An 18,644-nucleotide genomic window follows, 5' to 3' on the forward strand; every position below is an offset into this window, starting at 1 on the left:
AATGTTTGTTGTGGTCCACCCTCAGCTCCCACATTCCTCTCTCTGGATGTAGATGGCTCTCTTCATCACTGAACAGTTAGAACTGGTCTGAATAATCTCATTGTTGAAGAGAGCCACATCCATCAGAATTGATCATCATATAGTCTTGTTGTTGCTGTGTATAATGATCTCTTGGTTCTACTCACTTCACTTAGCATTAGTTCATGTAAGTCTCTCCAAGCCTCTCTGTATTCATCCTGTTGGTCATTTCTTACAGCACAATAATATTCCATAACATTCATATACCATAATTTTTTCAGCCATTCCCCAACCCACTACAAAAAGGGCTGCCACAAACATTTTGGCACATACAGATCCCTTTCCTTCCTTTAGGATCTCTTTTGAGATATAAACCCTGTAGAAACACTACTGGGTCAAAGGGTATGCACAGTTTTGATAACTTTTTGAGTATAGTTTCAAATTGCTCTCGTAATGGTTGGATCTATTCACAACTCCACTAAAAATGTATTACTGTCCCACTTTTCCCATATCCCCTCCAACATTCGTCATTATCTTTTCCTGTCATCTTAGCCAATCTGAGAAGTGTGTAGTGGTATCTTACAGTTGTCTTAATTTGCATTTCCCTGATGAATGGTGATTTAGAGCACTTTTCATATGACTAGAAATAGTTTCAATTTCTTTACCTGAAAATTGCCTTAAACCTGTAGTTTAAAAAAATATATGTGGTTACATCTCTTCCTTTGTAAATTGTTTAAATCCTTTAACCCATAAGGGAATTTATCCACTGGAGGATGGTTCTTTCTTTATATATTATATCAGTTCCCTCAGTATCTTAAGATATTAAAAATATTTCATCTGAAGTTACATGAAGTTATACCTGCTTCTCCTCCCCAGTAGTTTCTTCTTAGTTATATTGATTTTGTTTGTGCAAAAGCCTCTTAATTTTTCAGTCTCAAATGTCTTTTTATTTGGGGGAGTTTTCTGTGGTGTGTTAAATAACTTGACTGATAAGAAATTATTCCCAGAATTATAGATATGAATGGTAGCTTTTTAAGGTTTCTGTTATTTTGTTGGTAGAATGACTTTTTAAAAAATCATGTATCCAGTTGAAGTGTAGTTTGATGTATGATATAACTTGTTGGTCAAAGTCTAATTGCTGTCACACTGTTTTCCATTTTTCTGGAAAATTCTTATTGAAGAGGGAATCTTTTGTCTTTTCATAGTATTTTCTTTAATAATAGCTTTTTACTTTCAAAATATATGCAAAGATAATTCTCAACATTCACCCTTGCAAGACCTTGTGTTCCAGATTTTTTTCTTCCTCTTTCTCCTCCCCCTCCCAACAAATGGTACAGGATAGGTTAAACTTGTCCAATTCTTCTAAAAATATTCACATATATCATTTCATAGTATTTTTAAATGTTATTGCATCTTATCTTTATAATAGTTTTTCTGGGTGAATAAAATATTATCATGCTCATTTTACAACATGGAAAACTGAGACTCAGGAGGTTAAGAAACTTGCAAAGTGGTCTCACGTTTGGACCTTGTTCAGATCTCTTTTATTTCTCATTTGCCCTTCTATGTAGGTATTATTTAGGGGATATGCCTTGAACATTTAGATAGAATCCATTGACTTGTTTGCAGTTTGCAGTTCTCAGTTTTAAAAGAGATAGTAAGATGTACCTACTTGATTTATCTTATCTTGCTGTGAAGAACAAATTACAAAAATACATCTATCACAAAACTGCTTTTTTTTTTTTCAGGTACCATTTGGATAATACTTTAGTGGCACAATGTACTCTGAGTGGCGGTCACTTCATTTGGTTATTCAGAATGATCAGGGTCATACTAGTGTGCTTCACAGCTACCCTGATAGTGTTGGTCGGGATGTTGCAAATGCAGTAGTACGTCCTCTTGGACAAGCCTTAAATGCCTCTTCAGGGGCTGGAAGCGAAAGTTTGTTAAAAACAGACAAAGAAGTAAGTGTGTTTTTGTGTGGTTGAATGTCTGAAACTTCGATGTACTTTTTTTTTTAAATCATAAAATTGAATAGTGAGTAAATGTGAATGTTTCCCTAAAGGAATAGCAAAAGAGGACAACATATAAAATTGGTAGCTTCTACCATGTACAGCTTACTTAAACTTAACATATCCTTAAAAGGCAGTGAATGTTGCAGGCAGGTATATCAGGTTTTTAAAGGTGTAATGTATCCTGCTGGTACAATTATTGCCTAACAATACATGGAATTTTCCGTTAGCTCTATCTAGTTTTGTGCCCCACTTCTAAAGAATGTGAGAATAATCAGAAATGAATTGAATTATTTTATTATCCATATCCTTACTGACCAGGATCCTGTTGTTTATGAGAGGCCTTTCTATTTCTACTGAAATAGGCACAGATTAGCTGCATTTTAAAATAAAAAGTTCCAGTTTCTTATTTCATTGGTTTTATTTTGGAGATATGTAAGGCATGTCCTCTATTCCCGCTATTTTTAGTTCTAGAAAACCCCTAGCTAGAAGGCCTGGCATGTATTCTCATTGTTAAAAAAGCAACAGTCGTTGTAAGCTTATTGTCTTCATAACAGCACCAATACCATCCTCAGGTGGCTTCTCCAGACAGAGAAGATAGTTACAGGATTAGGGTTTCTGTAGAGGAGCCAAGTTCTGTGATAGTTTGGAACCAGGACCTATTTTTCTGAGAATATGGAGAAAGAATGCCAGTGAAAAACAGTGAAGAGAGGAGAGAGACTGATGGGAAGAAGAGAAGATGCCAGAGCTAGCAGTGGAGGGCAGGTCCCTTAGAACTACTTACTTAAGAGGCTTCTCATTGTTCTTTAGTGAAGGGGGTTGGGAAAGGTTAGTGGGGCTTAAAAGGCAGTGTCCCTTAGAGAATCAGCCCCCACACTTTATATTTGAAAACTATGGAAAATCAGGTAGTAAAGTACTGCTGTGCTACAGGTTAGTCATCTGATATGGATGCAATATTAGAATCTCACTTTTATCCTCTTTATTGAAATTTAAATATGAGTAGGAAACTAGCTACTAAATGGAAAGTATATGTGACAGTACAGTGCTTATTGGATTTGTATGGTGTTTTGAAGGAATAGATGGAGGTATAACTGTTCACTAGAACTTGAAAGTAACATGCCTGTCCACTTTTTTTTTCCAGAAATGTTATGCTTTGTATGTATTTGGCATTTTAAAACATGCATTGTTTTTTGTTTCAAATTTCTGCTTGGAGTACATGTATGGTATTTAGAAAATTTATTTCCTAGGTTAAACATGTGTGTATCAAGATGTAGCAGTAAAAAGTAATTACTTTAGCCTAGTTAAAGTTGTGTTTAAAATAGAATAGTAATCTAATCTTGGTATTTTACTTTATTTAGGTAAAATGGACCATGGAAGTGATTTGCTATGGACTGACTCTTCCATTGGATGGAGATACTGTAAAATATTGTGTGGATGTATATACAGATTGGATAATGGCCCTAGTATTACCAAAAGATTCCATTCCATTGCCAATCATCAAAGAACCCAACTTATATGTTCAGAACATTTTAAAACATTTACAAAATCTTTTTGTACCAAGGTAAGAAAAATTTTAAGAAATAACTGGACTTTTCATATCATCAAATATTTTTTAACCATAGACTTTTTTTTTTAAGGAATTATGGAAATTTAGAGAAAAGTGGTGTAGTGAAAGGAATGCTGGTCTTTGGAGACTTAGATTTAAATACTATATGTAATACTTATATGACCACAAGTCAATTAACCTCTTTGTTTCAGTTTCATAATCTATAAAGTGGACTCTGTGTGTGTGTTGTGTGTGTGTGTTGGGAAAGCATTGATATCTTCATTTTCCATTTCACAAGTTTGTTCTGAGGATTAAATGATGTAAAAAGTACTTTACAGACTTTAGAGTACTAAAGTAGTTTAATGATAAGTAGTTAATGGTTTTCTGTTTAGAAACTAATGCTGTACTTTAGGTTAAAAAGGAGCGTTAAATAGGAATTTGTATAAAATTTAGCCTTCTAGACTTTTTCTTTAATCATGTAAGGGTGTTCAGTTTTGAGTGTTTCAAGTTTTGAGTTTTGAATATTTTGAGTGTTCATTTCATTTCTAGCATGTTTGTTGAAAGAAATGAAGATATTATGATTTCTATTCCCCACTGTAGATTAAAAAACTAAGTCTCTGACTTTAAAATAATTCTCATATATGTGTCTATGTATGTGTGTGAAAAAAAATATATATGTAACTTAGATGCACTTTATGATTTTAGAGTACTTTCACATCCATTCATTCTGTTTGATTATTGTAATAATCATGTGACGTAAATGGTACGAGGATTTTTATGCCCATTTACTTGACAAGGAAATTGAGTTTTAGAGAAGTAGAAGTGAACTTGTCCAAAGTCACATACTGAGTGCAGAACCACATCTCCAAACCAGGTTTTCTAACTCCAGTTCTATAATTCTTTCCATTCTTGTATGTTCATTCTACTTAGCAGTAGGTTTTTTTCTAAGAACTGTATTATATATCCATTGCTGACAATCTGTCTGCAGTAGCCTAAGAAGGAAAAAAAAATTATGTCTAATTATTAAATAGAGCCTGGCAGATTATGCCTTTTAAAGTTATATTGGATGAATATTGCTTACTATACTGTACTGTACAGGTGGAGTTTAGGATCACTTTTTTCCCATTGTTGTATTTGACATTGCACATCTGTCCAAGGATTTAGAATACTTCTTGCTCTTTTACACTCAACATTCCCTTTTTCTTAGATGTTTATTCCATCTAATTAGTCTGTTTTCTCTGTCCTTATTGTTAACATGTGTTGACTTCTAGGGAACTTTCTTTAACCTACCACACAAGGCCTTTTATAATATAGTCCACTTGCCCTTCCCAGCCTTATCCAGGTTGTCTCAAAAGTCTTAGGGCGGTTTTAAGTGTTAAGAAGTTTAAACTGCACTTAGACTTTTGGGACACTCCATATGTATCCCTTCATGTATTCTTGTTTCTATCTATATTGTGCTGCTGGGCATTCACTGATCTTATTCTGATTTATTTGTCTTCTATGCTTTTGCTCAGGTTATTTTTACATGCTGTAGACAATTCTTTCCCCTTCAAGATTGTTAGATCTTGGAGAGCAAGGATGATATCTTATTTATTGTGCTTATTCATTGTGCTAATACAATTTCTCATACACAGTACATGCCTAATGTTTTTTGAATGATGTAACTTCTTTTGATGACCAAGTTGGTTTTATCCTGTTTAAGGATGGAATCCTTACATTCATAGAACGTTGAAGCTAGAGAGGTACCTTTGAAATCATCTAGGCCAACTCTTTCTTTTATAAAAGGAGGAATTGACATTGTCTTTCTCAAGAAAACAGGTCTTTCTCTGTCTCTCTCTGTGTGTGTCTCTGTCTCTGTCTCTCTCTCTCTCTCTGTCTCTCTTTCTCTCTCTCCATCTTTCTCTTTCTTTCTTTTTGCTGAGGCAATTGGGATTAAGAAACTTGCCCATGGTCACACAGCTAGGAAGTATTAAGTGTCTGAGGACAGATTTGAACTTAGGTCTTCCTGGCTTCAGGGCTAGTGCTCTATCCATTGCACCATCTAGCTGCCTTGTCTCTTTTTAACACACTTTTCTTTTCATGCATCATGCTACTTCCCTCTAAGAAATAAATTTTTAATTTATTCAGTAGAATTAACAAATATGAGGTTTTTGTGGTGTGTGTTCTCTGAAGATCACAGACAGGAACATTTTGTATAGGTCTCTATTATAATGGACAGTATTTTGGAAAAGTAATTATGCAAAAGATAAAGAAACATATTAACCAAGTCATTTTATTCTAAAAAGGTTGAGTATATAGCATTAAATCAACTTATATGAGGAGCTAGGATAATGTGGTATTTTGTTTTTTGATGTTTTAACAGAGTAAAAGATTAGAATTTGAAGAATCTAGATGCATGTATAATTAATGTGTCCATTAGACCATCCTTCTCAAATGTCAGATCATTTCATGATCATATGTCCTCTAATACATTGATTCTCAAACTTTTGTTTAAGTATCTTTATGCTCTTAAGAAATTATTGAGGATTTGTCCAAAGAGTTATTGTTTATGTAAGTTATATTTACAGATATTACAGATACTATATTCAAAATAAAAACTAATTTTGAATTTGTAGATCCTCTAAAACAGGTGTCCTCAAACTCGGCCTGCGGGCCAGATGTGGCAGCTGAGGATGATTATCCCCCTCACCCAGGGCTATGAAGTTTCTAATAAAGAAAGGTCCACAAAACAAAGTTTTTATTTTTACTGTAGTCCAGCCCTCCAACAGTGAACTGGTCCCCTATTTAAAAAGTTTGAGGACCCCTGCTCTAAAAGGATTTCAGAGATCCCCAGGATTCTCTGAACCACACTTTGAGAACTGCTGCTCTAACAAGTACCTATAAAAAGTACTGTATTGGTAATCAGAGTGAGAGCCATAAGTTTCAAGTACCTGATACAAAGGAAGACAAATTGATATATCATTTTGAAAGCTTAAGAGCTGAACTTGTGTTGTAGTGGTTTGATCTTCTATTTCAGCATGATTATAAGGGAATATTTTCCAAATGCAATAATCTTAGAAGGGCTCCTTACTGGGAGCCCTTACTGAGTGGTTGATTTGACTCTTCTCTGGGAAAACATTTAGCAACAAATCTGTTTTAATTATGTCGTCTATTTTCTTTATAGACAAGAACAGGGGTCCAGTCAAATTAGGTTATGCTTACAAGTTTTAAGAGCCATCCAGAAACTAGCTCGTGAGTCAACCATCATGGCGCGAGAAACATGGGAAGTTTTGTTATTATTTCTCCTGCAGATTAATGACATTCTTCTGGCAATGCCAACTGTTCAAGGTATGTACTTTTGGTGGTTTTCTGTTGTTATTTTGTAGGATTTTCTGTTCTGTCTTTAAAATAACTTATGTTTTGTCTGTTCTTCAATCACCTTGTAGCTTTTAGCTTTAGAATTTTCTTAGTATTTAAAATGATCAATAGCAACAATGTCTCTGAGAATAAGCTTTGTTTGAGGATACATTTGAATTTGGATCTGATACAGGACCTTAGCCTGTGACTTTGATTTATGTTCTGTAATGGTGCTTCCAGAGCCCTAAACTCATGCCTTGATTCTCACACTTAACAATGAAAGTGGGTTGGAATTCACAGTAGGTGAGAGGAATTGGTGAGTGGGCAATGGGTGCCTCTGTAGAGACAGAGTTAAATATTAGGCTGTTTTCTTTCTCCTGTAAAAATGTGTGAATTTCATCATATTGAGATCTGAAAGCCTTATGAAAGAATGTAGTTGTAGAACTGTTTACTTCCAGGTAGGGCATCATTCATAGATGTTCAAGCTGTAGAGTTCCTAACATTTTTGCTACCAAACTAGATACAGCATAATGAGTTACTGATTTTTCTCAGCTGAATGGGTCATATTAGTGGAAATTTCTCCGTGTTTTTGAACAGCATCTGCTAAATTAGTTTCACATTCACTTGTTTGATCAATACAAATGACTCAAACATACCATCTTTTGAATTCACCTGGGTATTTATGTATTTTTCTAAAGAAAATGCAGCTAATAGCAGAATCAGAGGTCCATAAGTTTTATAAATATCAAGGAGGATAGCAAAAGTGAATGAAGAGGCTGGTATACAGTGACTGATAATAGCTATCTTATTGGCTTTTGTTTTTTTCCCTGTCACACTGCATTTATCTTTGCCCATGGTAAGTGCTTAATAAATGTTTGTTTGAATTGAATACAATTCATCTCAAACTACATTGATAGATTGATAATTTCAATTAGGAATAACCATACATAAACCAAATTCAACTTTTTGGAATTTGGAATTTTGGAAACTTTCAAACACGTGGTAATGTTTCAGCAGTAATTATCTCAAGCATATTTTTCTTATATAAACACATCGTATATTTCTAGTTTTATTTAAAGAAAAAGACTAGGGCAGTTGTTACTTAAATAGGAAGTTGTCAACATATCCAATTAAAAAGTTATGAAAGACTGTTTGAAAAGTTGAATTACTATTGTATATTAACAGGATGATGTATATAAACCAAGAGTTCTTAACCTGGGGTCCATGAACTTGTATTTTTTTAAATGTCTTGGTAATCGTTTTTTAATATACATAGCTTCCTTTATAATTTTAATATTTTATACATTTAAAAATATTATTCAGAGAAAAAGATCTATAGGCCTCACTGGACTATGAGAGGGGTCTATTGTACAAAAAAGGTTTTAAGAATCTCTTGCCCTAAATAAAGGGCTAATTTTTTTTGGAGGAGGCAATGGGGGAAGAAGGATGTGAAAATGTAGTCATTACTTCCTTCTATACTGCCCTCAGTGTTGTTTCTATGTTTTTACATTTTCTTCTTGTTAAACTTCTCTTGTTAAGTTTCCTTAGTGTTCTCTAACTCTTTTCATTTCCCAGATTTGGTCTATTTCTCTGTTCTTACTGCCTCTTTGTTTTCTGATCTCCTTCCATCTTACTCTTTTCTCTTTTGTCATCTTTACCACAACTTCTCAAAAAATCTGAGTTCGTTTACATGCTATAAATGAGATGTACATAACCATGGGATCCAGCCTTTGTAACTTTTGTTGTAAAAATCCTCCATCTTATGTAACTATGGCAGCACTGATATCCTACATCTAATCCATTTAAATATACTCTTATATTATACAGACTTTTAGGTATACCAGAAAGCAATACATACAGCCTTCTAAATTGGCACTAGTTCCTATGTTCTCTGAAGATCCTCTCCTTAGGAGAGATATGTGGGTTTGGGGAAGTTTTGTTTCATCTGTTCCTTCTGCAGTGTTTATAAAAAGGTGACTTTTAAAAAACATTAATAGTAGTTTCTTTTTTCCCCCCGAAATACATGTAAAAACTTTTAACATTCATGTTTTAAAATTTTGAGCTCCAAAATTTTCTTCCCCCCACCCAAGAGAGTAAACAATTTGATAGAACTTATATTAGTCATGTTATAAAAGAAAACACTCTCCCCTCCCAAAAAAACTCATAAAAAAAAAGTGAAAAATTGATTATTTCAATCTTCATTCAAATTCTGTCTTTTGGAATTATCTTAGATAATCATACTGCTAAGAATAGCTAAGTTATTCATAGATAATCATTGTACAGTATTGCTATTACTCTGTACAGTATTCCACTGGTTCTGCTTAGTTTACTTTGCAATAGTTTGCATAAGTCTTTACAGTTTTTTGTGAAATCAACCTGCTCATTTAATATAGAATAGCATAATATTCTTATGGCACAAGTAGAATGCTTGTTCAGCTATTCCCCAATTAATGTACATCCCCTCAATTTCCAATTCTTTGCCCCCACAAAAAGATCTGCTTGTGTATTTTTATACAAACAGGTCCTTTTCTCTTTTAAAATTTTTATTTCTTTGAGATATAGTAGTGGTATTGCTGGATTAAAGGGAATACGGAGTTTTATAACCTTTTGGACATAGTTCCAAATTGTTCTGCAGAATGATTGACTCAATTCACAACTCCACCAATAATGCATTAAAATGTATGTTTTCCCACATCCCCTCCAGCATTTATCATTTCCTCTTCTGTTTTATTAGCCAGTATTATTGTTTTAATTTGCATTTCTCTAATCAATAATGATTTAAAGCATTTTTTTTCAAATGGCTGTAGATAACTTTGATTTCTTCATCTGAAAACTGTCTTTTCATATCCCTTGATCATTTATCAACTGGGAAATGACTTGTATTTTTATAAATTTGACTCACTTCTCTATATATTTGAGAAATGAGGCCTTTATCAAGAAACACTTGCTGTAAACATGTAAAAAATATAAAAAACTAGGAAAAGCATTCAGATTTCCTTCTAATCTTGGTTGTATTAGTTCTGTTAGAGGATCCTTTTTAAAAAAGGAATCAGATCAATCCGCACTTCAACAACAATACTATATGATGATCAGTTCTAAGGAATGTGGCTCTCTTCAACAGTGAGATAATTCAAACCAGTTCCAATTGTTCAGTGATGAAGAGAATCATCTACACCCAGAGATGGGTATGGGAAATGAGTGCAGCCCACAACATAGCATTTCCAATCTTTCTGTTATTGCTTACATTTTTGTTTTCCTTCTCAGGTTATTTTTACCTTATTTCTAAATCCTATTTTTCTTGTGCAGCAAAATAATTGTATGGATAGGCATACATATATTGTGTTTAATATATACTTTTAACATATTTAACATGTATTGGACTACCTGCCATCTAGGGGAGGGAGTGAGGGAAGGAGGAGAAAAGTTGGACAGAAGGTTTTGCAAGGGTCAATGTTGAAAAATTACCCATGCATATGTTTTATAAATAAAAAGCTATTTAAAAAAAAAAAAAGGAATCAATCTCACAGTTGGAAGGAACTAAAAAAGTCATTTAGTATAGGCCCTTACCTAAGATAGGAATCACCTTTAGTCATCCTCAGCTTCAACTTGAACATTTTCAGTGACGAGGAGTCACTTTCTACTTTTTTTTTTTTTAAACAGCTCTAAGTATTACAAAGTCCTATATTTTTGGATGAATGGAAACCTTCTGCAATTTCTATTCATTGATCCTAGTTCTGTCCTCTGTATCCTCATATAATGAAGGATGTCTAGCATCTAGCTTCCTTTTTTCCCCCACAGTAATTTAAAAACAGCCACAAGGGAATGAATCTCCATTTATAAGAAATTGGTGTCTATGTGTCTATTACTCCTCCTTCCTTATTAATCTCCTGATTTGTACAATATTATCACTCAAAGTGGTTTCAGAGCTTTACTGAAAATCATACTGATTGCTCTTGTTTGATAAATAGCAAATTGACCTGAATTTAAATTTTGTTTGAATTTATTCAAGATTTGTTACAGTAGCTTAGCTAAAGCTAATACATATTAAAATGTGTATTTTTTAAAGTTTTATTATTGAGGACAATAATTATCTGAAAGCAAAATTTCAAACTAATATGCTAATTCTTATCATGATTATATACATGGACAGTGAGATTGATGACATGTCCCCACATTGATGTTTGAATTATATTGTTTTTACAATAAACATGGCAAATATATGTTTCCTTCATTCTTGGTAAGGTGGCATTGCTGAGAATCTAGCAGAGAAGTTGATTGGTGTTCTCTTTGAGGTCTGGTTACTAGCTTGTACCCGTTGTTTCCCCACTCCACCTTACTGGAAAACTGCCAAGGAGATGGTGGCCAACTGGAGGCATCATCCAGCTGTGGTGGAACAGTGGAGCAAAGCTATTTGCGCCCTCACTTCTAGGTAAGTGGTTTTCTACCACTTTATTCTTTATCAATAAAGTTATTTATTTGAACAAAGCAGATTATCCCCAATTTTTTTTCTTAGAGTTTAGAGATGGAAACATCAGAGGTCTTTTAGTTCAACCTTTCTTCTATTTAAAACATGACTCTTGTACAAATAGCCACCTTTTAGCCCCTGCTTGAAGATCTTTAGTGACAAGGTCAATAAATCCTGAGGAAGTCAATTCCATTCACTTAACATTTCTACTTATTGTAAAGTTTTTATTTTTTTGTTTTTTTTTTTTAACTGAAATATGCCTTTGTATAAGTTTCTACCAATTAATATTTCTCTTCTCTAGGACCAATCAAGGTAAGTTTATGCCCACTTCCTTATGATAATCTTTTAAATGTGTGAAGATAATAGTACTCAAGCTTTATATTTCAACTCTAGTCTGTGTTTATGAGCATTCTACTTGTCCTTCATGCTCCAGCCCAAATGTTACTTTTTTCATAAAGATTTTCTTTATTTCTATCCCTATTTCCCTCGAATAAGTAAGTTCTCTCCCTCCACTAAACTTTTAAAAACATTTGACTTTTCCTGTGGCACTTAATATATTTTGATTTGTCATTCTTTCATTCTCCTACTACTAGCTTAGAAAGTCTTTGAAATCAGAGATCATGCTCAATTCCCCATAATTATTAAATAGCACATGGCTCTTGTCTGTTACAATAGGCATTCAATAAATATTTGTTGAATAATGGTGGCATACCTCAACCAGTTCAATATTTTATGCAGTAGATGTTTTTTAATTTTTTAAAAATTGTAAAATGGTTGATCAGTAACATTCAATAGAGATTCTTACTAGAAGTGAATCTTTTTTTGCTTGGTAAATTAGAATATATCTATGCTATATTTTTCTTTAATTTTTATATTGAAAAATGTAAGAACTATCAACATATATCTTCAGATATCTTAAATAAGAAATAAAATTTTACCTAAAACCCTTAACACAATTAGGTTGTACATTTTAAGAGAGTAGAATCAAACAAATTATATGTTTGCTCTGTGTCCCTCTCCAGATACATCTGAAGTTTAGCAAGCTTTTTACATTCAATTGAATTTGATGTCTTCTCTTCATATTTTAATGCTTTGTTTTCTTTGCCTATTTAAAGGTGAATTTCATGAATCAATATTTCTTTTCCTAGGTTATTACGTTTTACATATGGTCCTTCATTTCCTCCATTTAAAGTTCCTGATGAAGATGCCAGTCTTATCCCTCCTGAGATGGATAATGACTGCATTGCACAGACATGGTTTCGTTTTTTACATATGTTAAGGTATTGTTTAAATATTTCCATTGTTTGTACATTATCTCTTCATTGATACTTTTTATACTTCTTTTACATACTTAATAGTACCTAATACTGTTCAAAATATGTAATAGGTGTTATTTATTAAATTGAATCAAATAAAAAAATAAGTAATTTTCTTTATCCAGGAAAGAATTATTTACATTTCACTGAACTCTTTAAATCAGTATGTTAAAAAAATTCTCTTAGGTATTATTTTCTGCTACAGTCTTAGCATTTTTCTAGGCTATTAAGTTGTTTCAAATAAAATTTTTTAAATGTTAACAATGAAAATGGAGCTTTATTAATTTTTAAGAAAAATTTACATGTTTTATCTAAATAACTAATGATTAAAGAGTTTTTGTTTTTAATTTTTATATCTTAAAGACAATGAATGAAAATCAAGACTCCAAACATATATAGAAATGCCGTTTTATGGGATTATGTAGCTAATCATCTCTATATAAACTATATATTTTAAATATATTCTGAATCCAAATATTCATGTACAGATCCATCCATGAATTTTATATTAAATATTTTCCTCTACAATCAATGCCTGGTTTACCTTACTTTATTATTTCATTATTACTATGTTGTTATTTTATCCATGTAATTGGTTGGAAAAAATAAAATCCATGCTAGTAGGTATAAAAAAAATTGAAAATACCTCTAATATACAGTGATCTTATTTTTTGACAAAGAAGTCAAAGAAAGAACTTATACAAACTTGTCAGGTTTTCCTCTTGTATGTGGGAAGTCTCCTGCTTAACAGGTTTTATTGCAAAGATTGGTGGTGTCTTTTGTTGCTATTAGATAAATGTAGTAATGAAGTAGTACTAGCAGGACCTCTGTGCCACCTTGGGACTGATTTTATTTTAAACAGCATAGACAGATATTAGAGCTAGGAAATCCTTAGGCCAGTAGCAGTAGAGCCAAATTTGTCTTTCAATTTTAAATGTAAGAAAGCATAATCTTACACTGAATTGCTAGAGCTAGAAAATATATTAGAGATCACTTCATTCCTTTTTCCCTGTTATTTACATTTTGTAGGTGAGGAAACTTAATGCCAAAGAGATGGAGGGAGACTTGGTTGTAGCATCAAATAATAGAATTGCGTAAACATCTGCAGTGACTTCCTAAGTGCCTCTACTATAAATAGAAATGCTTTAGTAGACCATTTAGAGATTTTCAATCTGGTTGCAATCTGACCTTCTGTCCTTATTTCATGTTACTTCTCTTCATGGATTGTACATTAAAACATTCTGGCCTATATGCTATTCTATGACCATCTGTTCTATGTCTCTGGACTTACATACAGGCTGTCCCCTGTATCTACAGGGGACCTCCTTCCTCTTTCTTATACCTTTTAAGTATTCTCTGATTTGTTTATTATTATTATTATTTTTTATTTTTTATTTTTTTTTTGCTAAGGCAATTGGGGTGACTTGCCCAGGGTCACACAGCTAGGAAGTGTTAAGTGTGTGAGGTCAGATTTGAAGTGAGGTCAGATTTGAAATGCGGTCCTCCTGACTTCAGAGCTGGTGCTCTATCCACTGTACCACCTAGCTGCCCCTGTATTCTCTGATCTTTGCCCTCCCTCCACTTCTATTGTTAATATTTTCTTCTTATTGAAATTATATTCATTTGTGCATATATTACATCTCTCAGTAGATTTTAAGTTCCCTACATACTGGGATCTTTTCATATTGTCTTTATAACCCTAGTATTTTTATCTTCATCTTAGCACAGTGGCTTATACATAGTAGGTCTTTATTATTTAAATTGAATTGAATGGAACTTGGAAGCTGTTAAATCCAATTTTGGAGACCAAGAATTTGAGAATTAAAGAGGACAGATGTCATTTGACTGAGTAATTACACAATGGTCTCCTAAAGCCAGATTCTTAAATTATATATTATTTTATATTTATAAAGTTCTACTTATTAAGAAATTGTAGTTAATTTGGTAAAGTAAAACTTTTTCTCTTTTTTGATAGTAATCCCGTGGATTTGAGTAATCCAGCCATTATAAGCTCTACTCCCAAATTTCAGGAACAGTTCCTTAATGTGAGTGGAATGACACAAGAATTGAATCAATATCCCTGCCTTAAACATCTGCCTCATATATTTTTTCGTGCCATGCGTGGAATCAGCTGTCTGGTGGATGCATTCCTAGGTGAGTTTTGTAATTATTGATAAGTAACTTGATACCAAAATTAAGATCTATTTTTTAGTCATAGAATTCATGGGGCTAGAAAATACCTTGAGTCTTCTAGTTTACTCTTTTTATTCAAGCAGTCTAGTCAATTACCATGTAAGGTTTTTGAGTTTGGGATCTATTTTCTTCCATTTTTCTGTCTTTATCTTCAGAGTGCCTCAGATATTTTGGATCTGTGATCTCACCCTTATAAATGCTTTCCCTTCAAGAGTGCAGATCACTGTCCATCCTGTGCAATTTGTTTTCTGTAGCTTCTTATAAATTTTCATTGGTTGCCTTTTTCTAATATTGTGTGGATACAAGTAGAGCAGGCAGTTTTTCTACTGTTTATCTCTTGATAAATCGCCAGCCTACTTTATTTCCTGGTTATACAGCTTTCTAATATTATCTTTCACCTTGATTCTTCTGTTCAACTCTTTATTAATAAACCTATTGCATTCTATCCATACCCATCTTGTATTTTTTTGTAGCCTTTTTGGTGACTTATAACTTGAATTTGGATACTAGTATTCCATGACTTGCAAGCCATGCAGAATCATTAGAAGAACTTTGATGTTAAAAAGATATGCCTTTAAAAAAAAAAAATGCCTTTGTTTCACTCAAGTTCCTATGTAATGCCAAAAAAGCAGTACAGGCCATTTCCCCCTTTCTGTTCAGTTTTGGTACCAATTTTACATATTTTCTTTTCAACTGCGTATCATAGTCTGGACAATAAGTATTCATTTTTTCCTCTGGTCTTTTGTATGTGTGTGTGGAGCATTAGGCCATACTCCTCTAAGTGATTATAGATTTCTTTAAAAACCTTTGCGGTGTTCTAAAACTTGTAAACAACACATCTGCAAATAGTCATAAAAAACTTCACCATTCCTCTTTGATTTGGACCTCCTACATCTTTCAAGAAATTTTGCAAGATTTTGACATATTTATAAAAGCTATCTTGGTGGTGGACAGTCTTTTTGGCAAATTTATCAAGTAAATACTTTTTTTTTTAACCCATGAAAAATAAGCATAGTTGGAGCTTCTATTTTCTATAACATTTAGTCAACTGAATGCTTATAAAGTCTGCTGTAGAATATGTCTATTTCCTTCTTAAACTCTCATTGAGATTGTCTTCAAAGGGTAAATGGAGTAGATTGTCCTTATAAAGAGTGATTTCATCTCTTTATAGAAATGTTAAAGTAAAAACATGAAACAAAAGTTACTGATGATGGTTTTATCTCCCACCTTTTTTTTTTTTTTTAATGTAAAGGTTTTTTCCAAGATTTTAATATCCTCTATATATTCAGATGTCTTGAGAGTCAGTGTTTCAAAATTGTGTTGCTTCCATTCAATCAACTCATTTCTGTTAAATGCGTATTATGTACCAGACACTAGTTTAGCTACTAAGAATACAAATACAAAGAATAAAATAATCTCTACTTAGAATGAGTTGGTGTTCTATTGGATTAGAGCATGGTTACAGTTTCTAACCCTAATTCCAGTACATTTCTTCTACATATTTTTATAATATAGATAATTCTCATCTTCTTTATTTTCTTGAGGTTTTTTTTTAAAATTTCTTCATGTAGTTCATCAGTGATTGTAATAGGAGAATATTAATGTTGTTTCGCCATCATTGATGTGGAGAAAAAGCTTACAGATCTTTCTTCTTTATTTTTATATTCCCAGTCATCCTTACAATTTTGTCCTTAAAAAGTTTTAGGATATTTAGATTTAGTTGGATCTGTTGTCAAGGTTTCTCTAAAGTCACTTCCCCTATGCACCCTTCTTTACTTCTTGCTATTTTTTGAGATCATACTTCCTAAAATATACCATCCTTCACTAATAAATTTATATTACTATATACATTTATTTATATATATATATATATATAATATTACGATTATAAAATACATAATTATACAATTATATAATTTTGTATATAAATATTAGTATTACATACTAATAAATTTATATTCTAATCCATTGTTGCCATTGATGTATTTTTCACTTGGCAAAGAGATTAAGCATTTAATAGCTAAAGTGATTTTTTTTTTAATTTAGATTTCTTTTTGTCATTGTAAGTATTGATATATATTGGGAGCTGATCTAAATTTATTAAACTTCTTTACAGAAGGATTATGGTCTTTCCCAAAATGTCTAGTATGTAGACATAGACCAAAAAAAAACCACAAAAAAACCAAAATAAACCAAACAGTTACTGACTCCTTTGATGTGGCTTAAATTGAACTGTCCTAAACAGAAATTGAGTCTGTCTTAGCCTTAAAGGTTTCTAAAGAAGTCTTTTCAAATGCCTCTTCCCGAAAAACTCTTATGCTTCTTACGTGATTTCTTCAAAAAAAGAAAGAAAATTAAAAGTTGGGGAAATATATAGGATTTCTATATTGTTTAGGAAAAGAGAAAACCCCGTTTCCCACAAGTCCTTTAATAAAGTTGAGTCAGGAGTTTTCAAGGCTTATACCGGCAAAGCACAACAGCTAGAAAGTTGAATTAAGCCTAGCAAACTTCCAGTGTAGGTTTAATGATGGAAGATGCATGATTTGAGTGCCAGGCTGACTAGATTTTGGGGAAACTTGTTTGTAGAAGGTTGACCATCAAGAAACATTTTGCTCTGCATAATAACTTATGAAATCCTCATTTTAGTTATGGAGTAGTTACAGTCTTTAGCAATGGAGAGTTTATCTACTAGGATGAACTCATCAATCCTTGAAGCACTGAAGTATATTTTATTTTAAAACCTTGAAAAAGTCAGCATGGCATAGAAGAAAAAATGCTGAATGTGGACTAAGATGGCCTAAATTTAATTCCTGATTATTTTATTATTTATCTGACATTGGACTAATTACTCAACCACTCTGGGCCTCATTTTACTTATTTTTTAATGTGGGCATTAGACTAGATGAATTCTAAGGTCCATTCTAGCTCTAAAGCTCTTAAAAAAAAAAACTTAGCAGGAAGTCAAATGATAGGGCATACATAATCAATAATGATGTATAGGAAGAAGGGAAATAGGGGAAGCTAAGCTAATACTGTGTGTGAACAGAAAAGTAAAAGAAATTTTCTTTAGAAAAATTAATTAAAAGCTACTATTCTTAGTACTGTGGCAGATAGCTGATGCAGTGTCTAGAATCAGTAAGACTCATCTTCCTGAGTTTAAACTTGGCCTCAGACAATTACTAGTTGGTGATTGTGGGCCTCAGTTCCTCACCTGTAAAATGAGCTGGAGAAGGAAATGGCCAATCAGTCCAGTATGTTTGCCAAGAAAATGGAGTCACAGTCATGTCAGACATGACTGAAACAACATAACTGAAATGTCTCAGACAGCAACAACAACAACATCAGAATCATCCTTGGATATAAATAGTACTTAGTACATGGAGTCTCACACCGGGAAATCACATTCTCGAAAATTCTCCAACTTCCTATTAACCCATGCTAATACATCACAAACTTCTGTCACAAAGTTCTTACTTGTATTTTACAAAAATGTAGCTTAATTTCATTTTCCTGTTCCAATTTCAGGGATTATAGTTAAAGAGCTGGAAGGGACCTTAGTTCTGCACCAGCATTTTATAGATGAGGAAACTAAAGTGACTGGCCCAGAGTCACAAAGGTTAGTAAGTGGGAAGAACCAGGATTTAAACCCTAGGTCCTTTCATTCCAAATCCAGAACTTCTCTATTGTACTATATTGCCTCTTCATAGACTTTAAACATTTAGACTTTTGTTGAATCCCTTTTTATTTTTCTGATTTTT

General features: G+C 32.8%; 1 protein-coding gene across 4 annotated transcripts in view; it reads left to right on the plus strand.

The window, feature by feature from the left end:
* The window catches only part of RALGAPB (Ral GTPase activating protein non-catalytic subunit beta), a 112,041-nt gene that overhangs the window by 18,123 nt on the left and 75,274 nt on the right, over nucleotides 1–18,644 (plus strand). For all 4 annotated transcript variants that reach the window (XM_051979319.1, XM_051979321.1, XM_051979322.1 and 1 more), the window contains exons 2-7: nucleotides 1,767–1,982; nucleotides 3,389–3,591; nucleotides 6,740–6,903; nucleotides 11,155–11,341; nucleotides 12,526–12,657; nucleotides 14,669–14,847. In XM_051979319.1, coding sequence (XP_051835279.1) covers nucleotides 1,797–1,982; nucleotides 3,389–3,591; nucleotides 6,740–6,903; nucleotides 11,155–11,341; nucleotides 12,526–12,657; nucleotides 14,669–14,847 — 1,051 coding nt within the window. In that variant the 5' untranslated portion in view covers nucleotides 1,767–1,796. The remainder of the gene's footprint in view (nucleotides 1–1,766; nucleotides 1,983–3,388; nucleotides 3,592–6,739; nucleotides 6,904–11,154; nucleotides 11,342–12,525; nucleotides 12,658–14,668; nucleotides 14,848–18,644) is intronic.

This window comes from Antechinus flavipes, chromosome 2 (assembly GCF_016432865.1).
Source record: "Antechinus flavipes isolate AdamAnt ecotype Samford, QLD, Australia chromosome 2, AdamAnt_v2, whole genome shotgun sequence".
NCBI classification, from domain to species: Eukaryota; Metazoa; Chordata; class Mammalia; order Dasyuromorphia; family Dasyuridae; genus Antechinus; species Antechinus flavipes.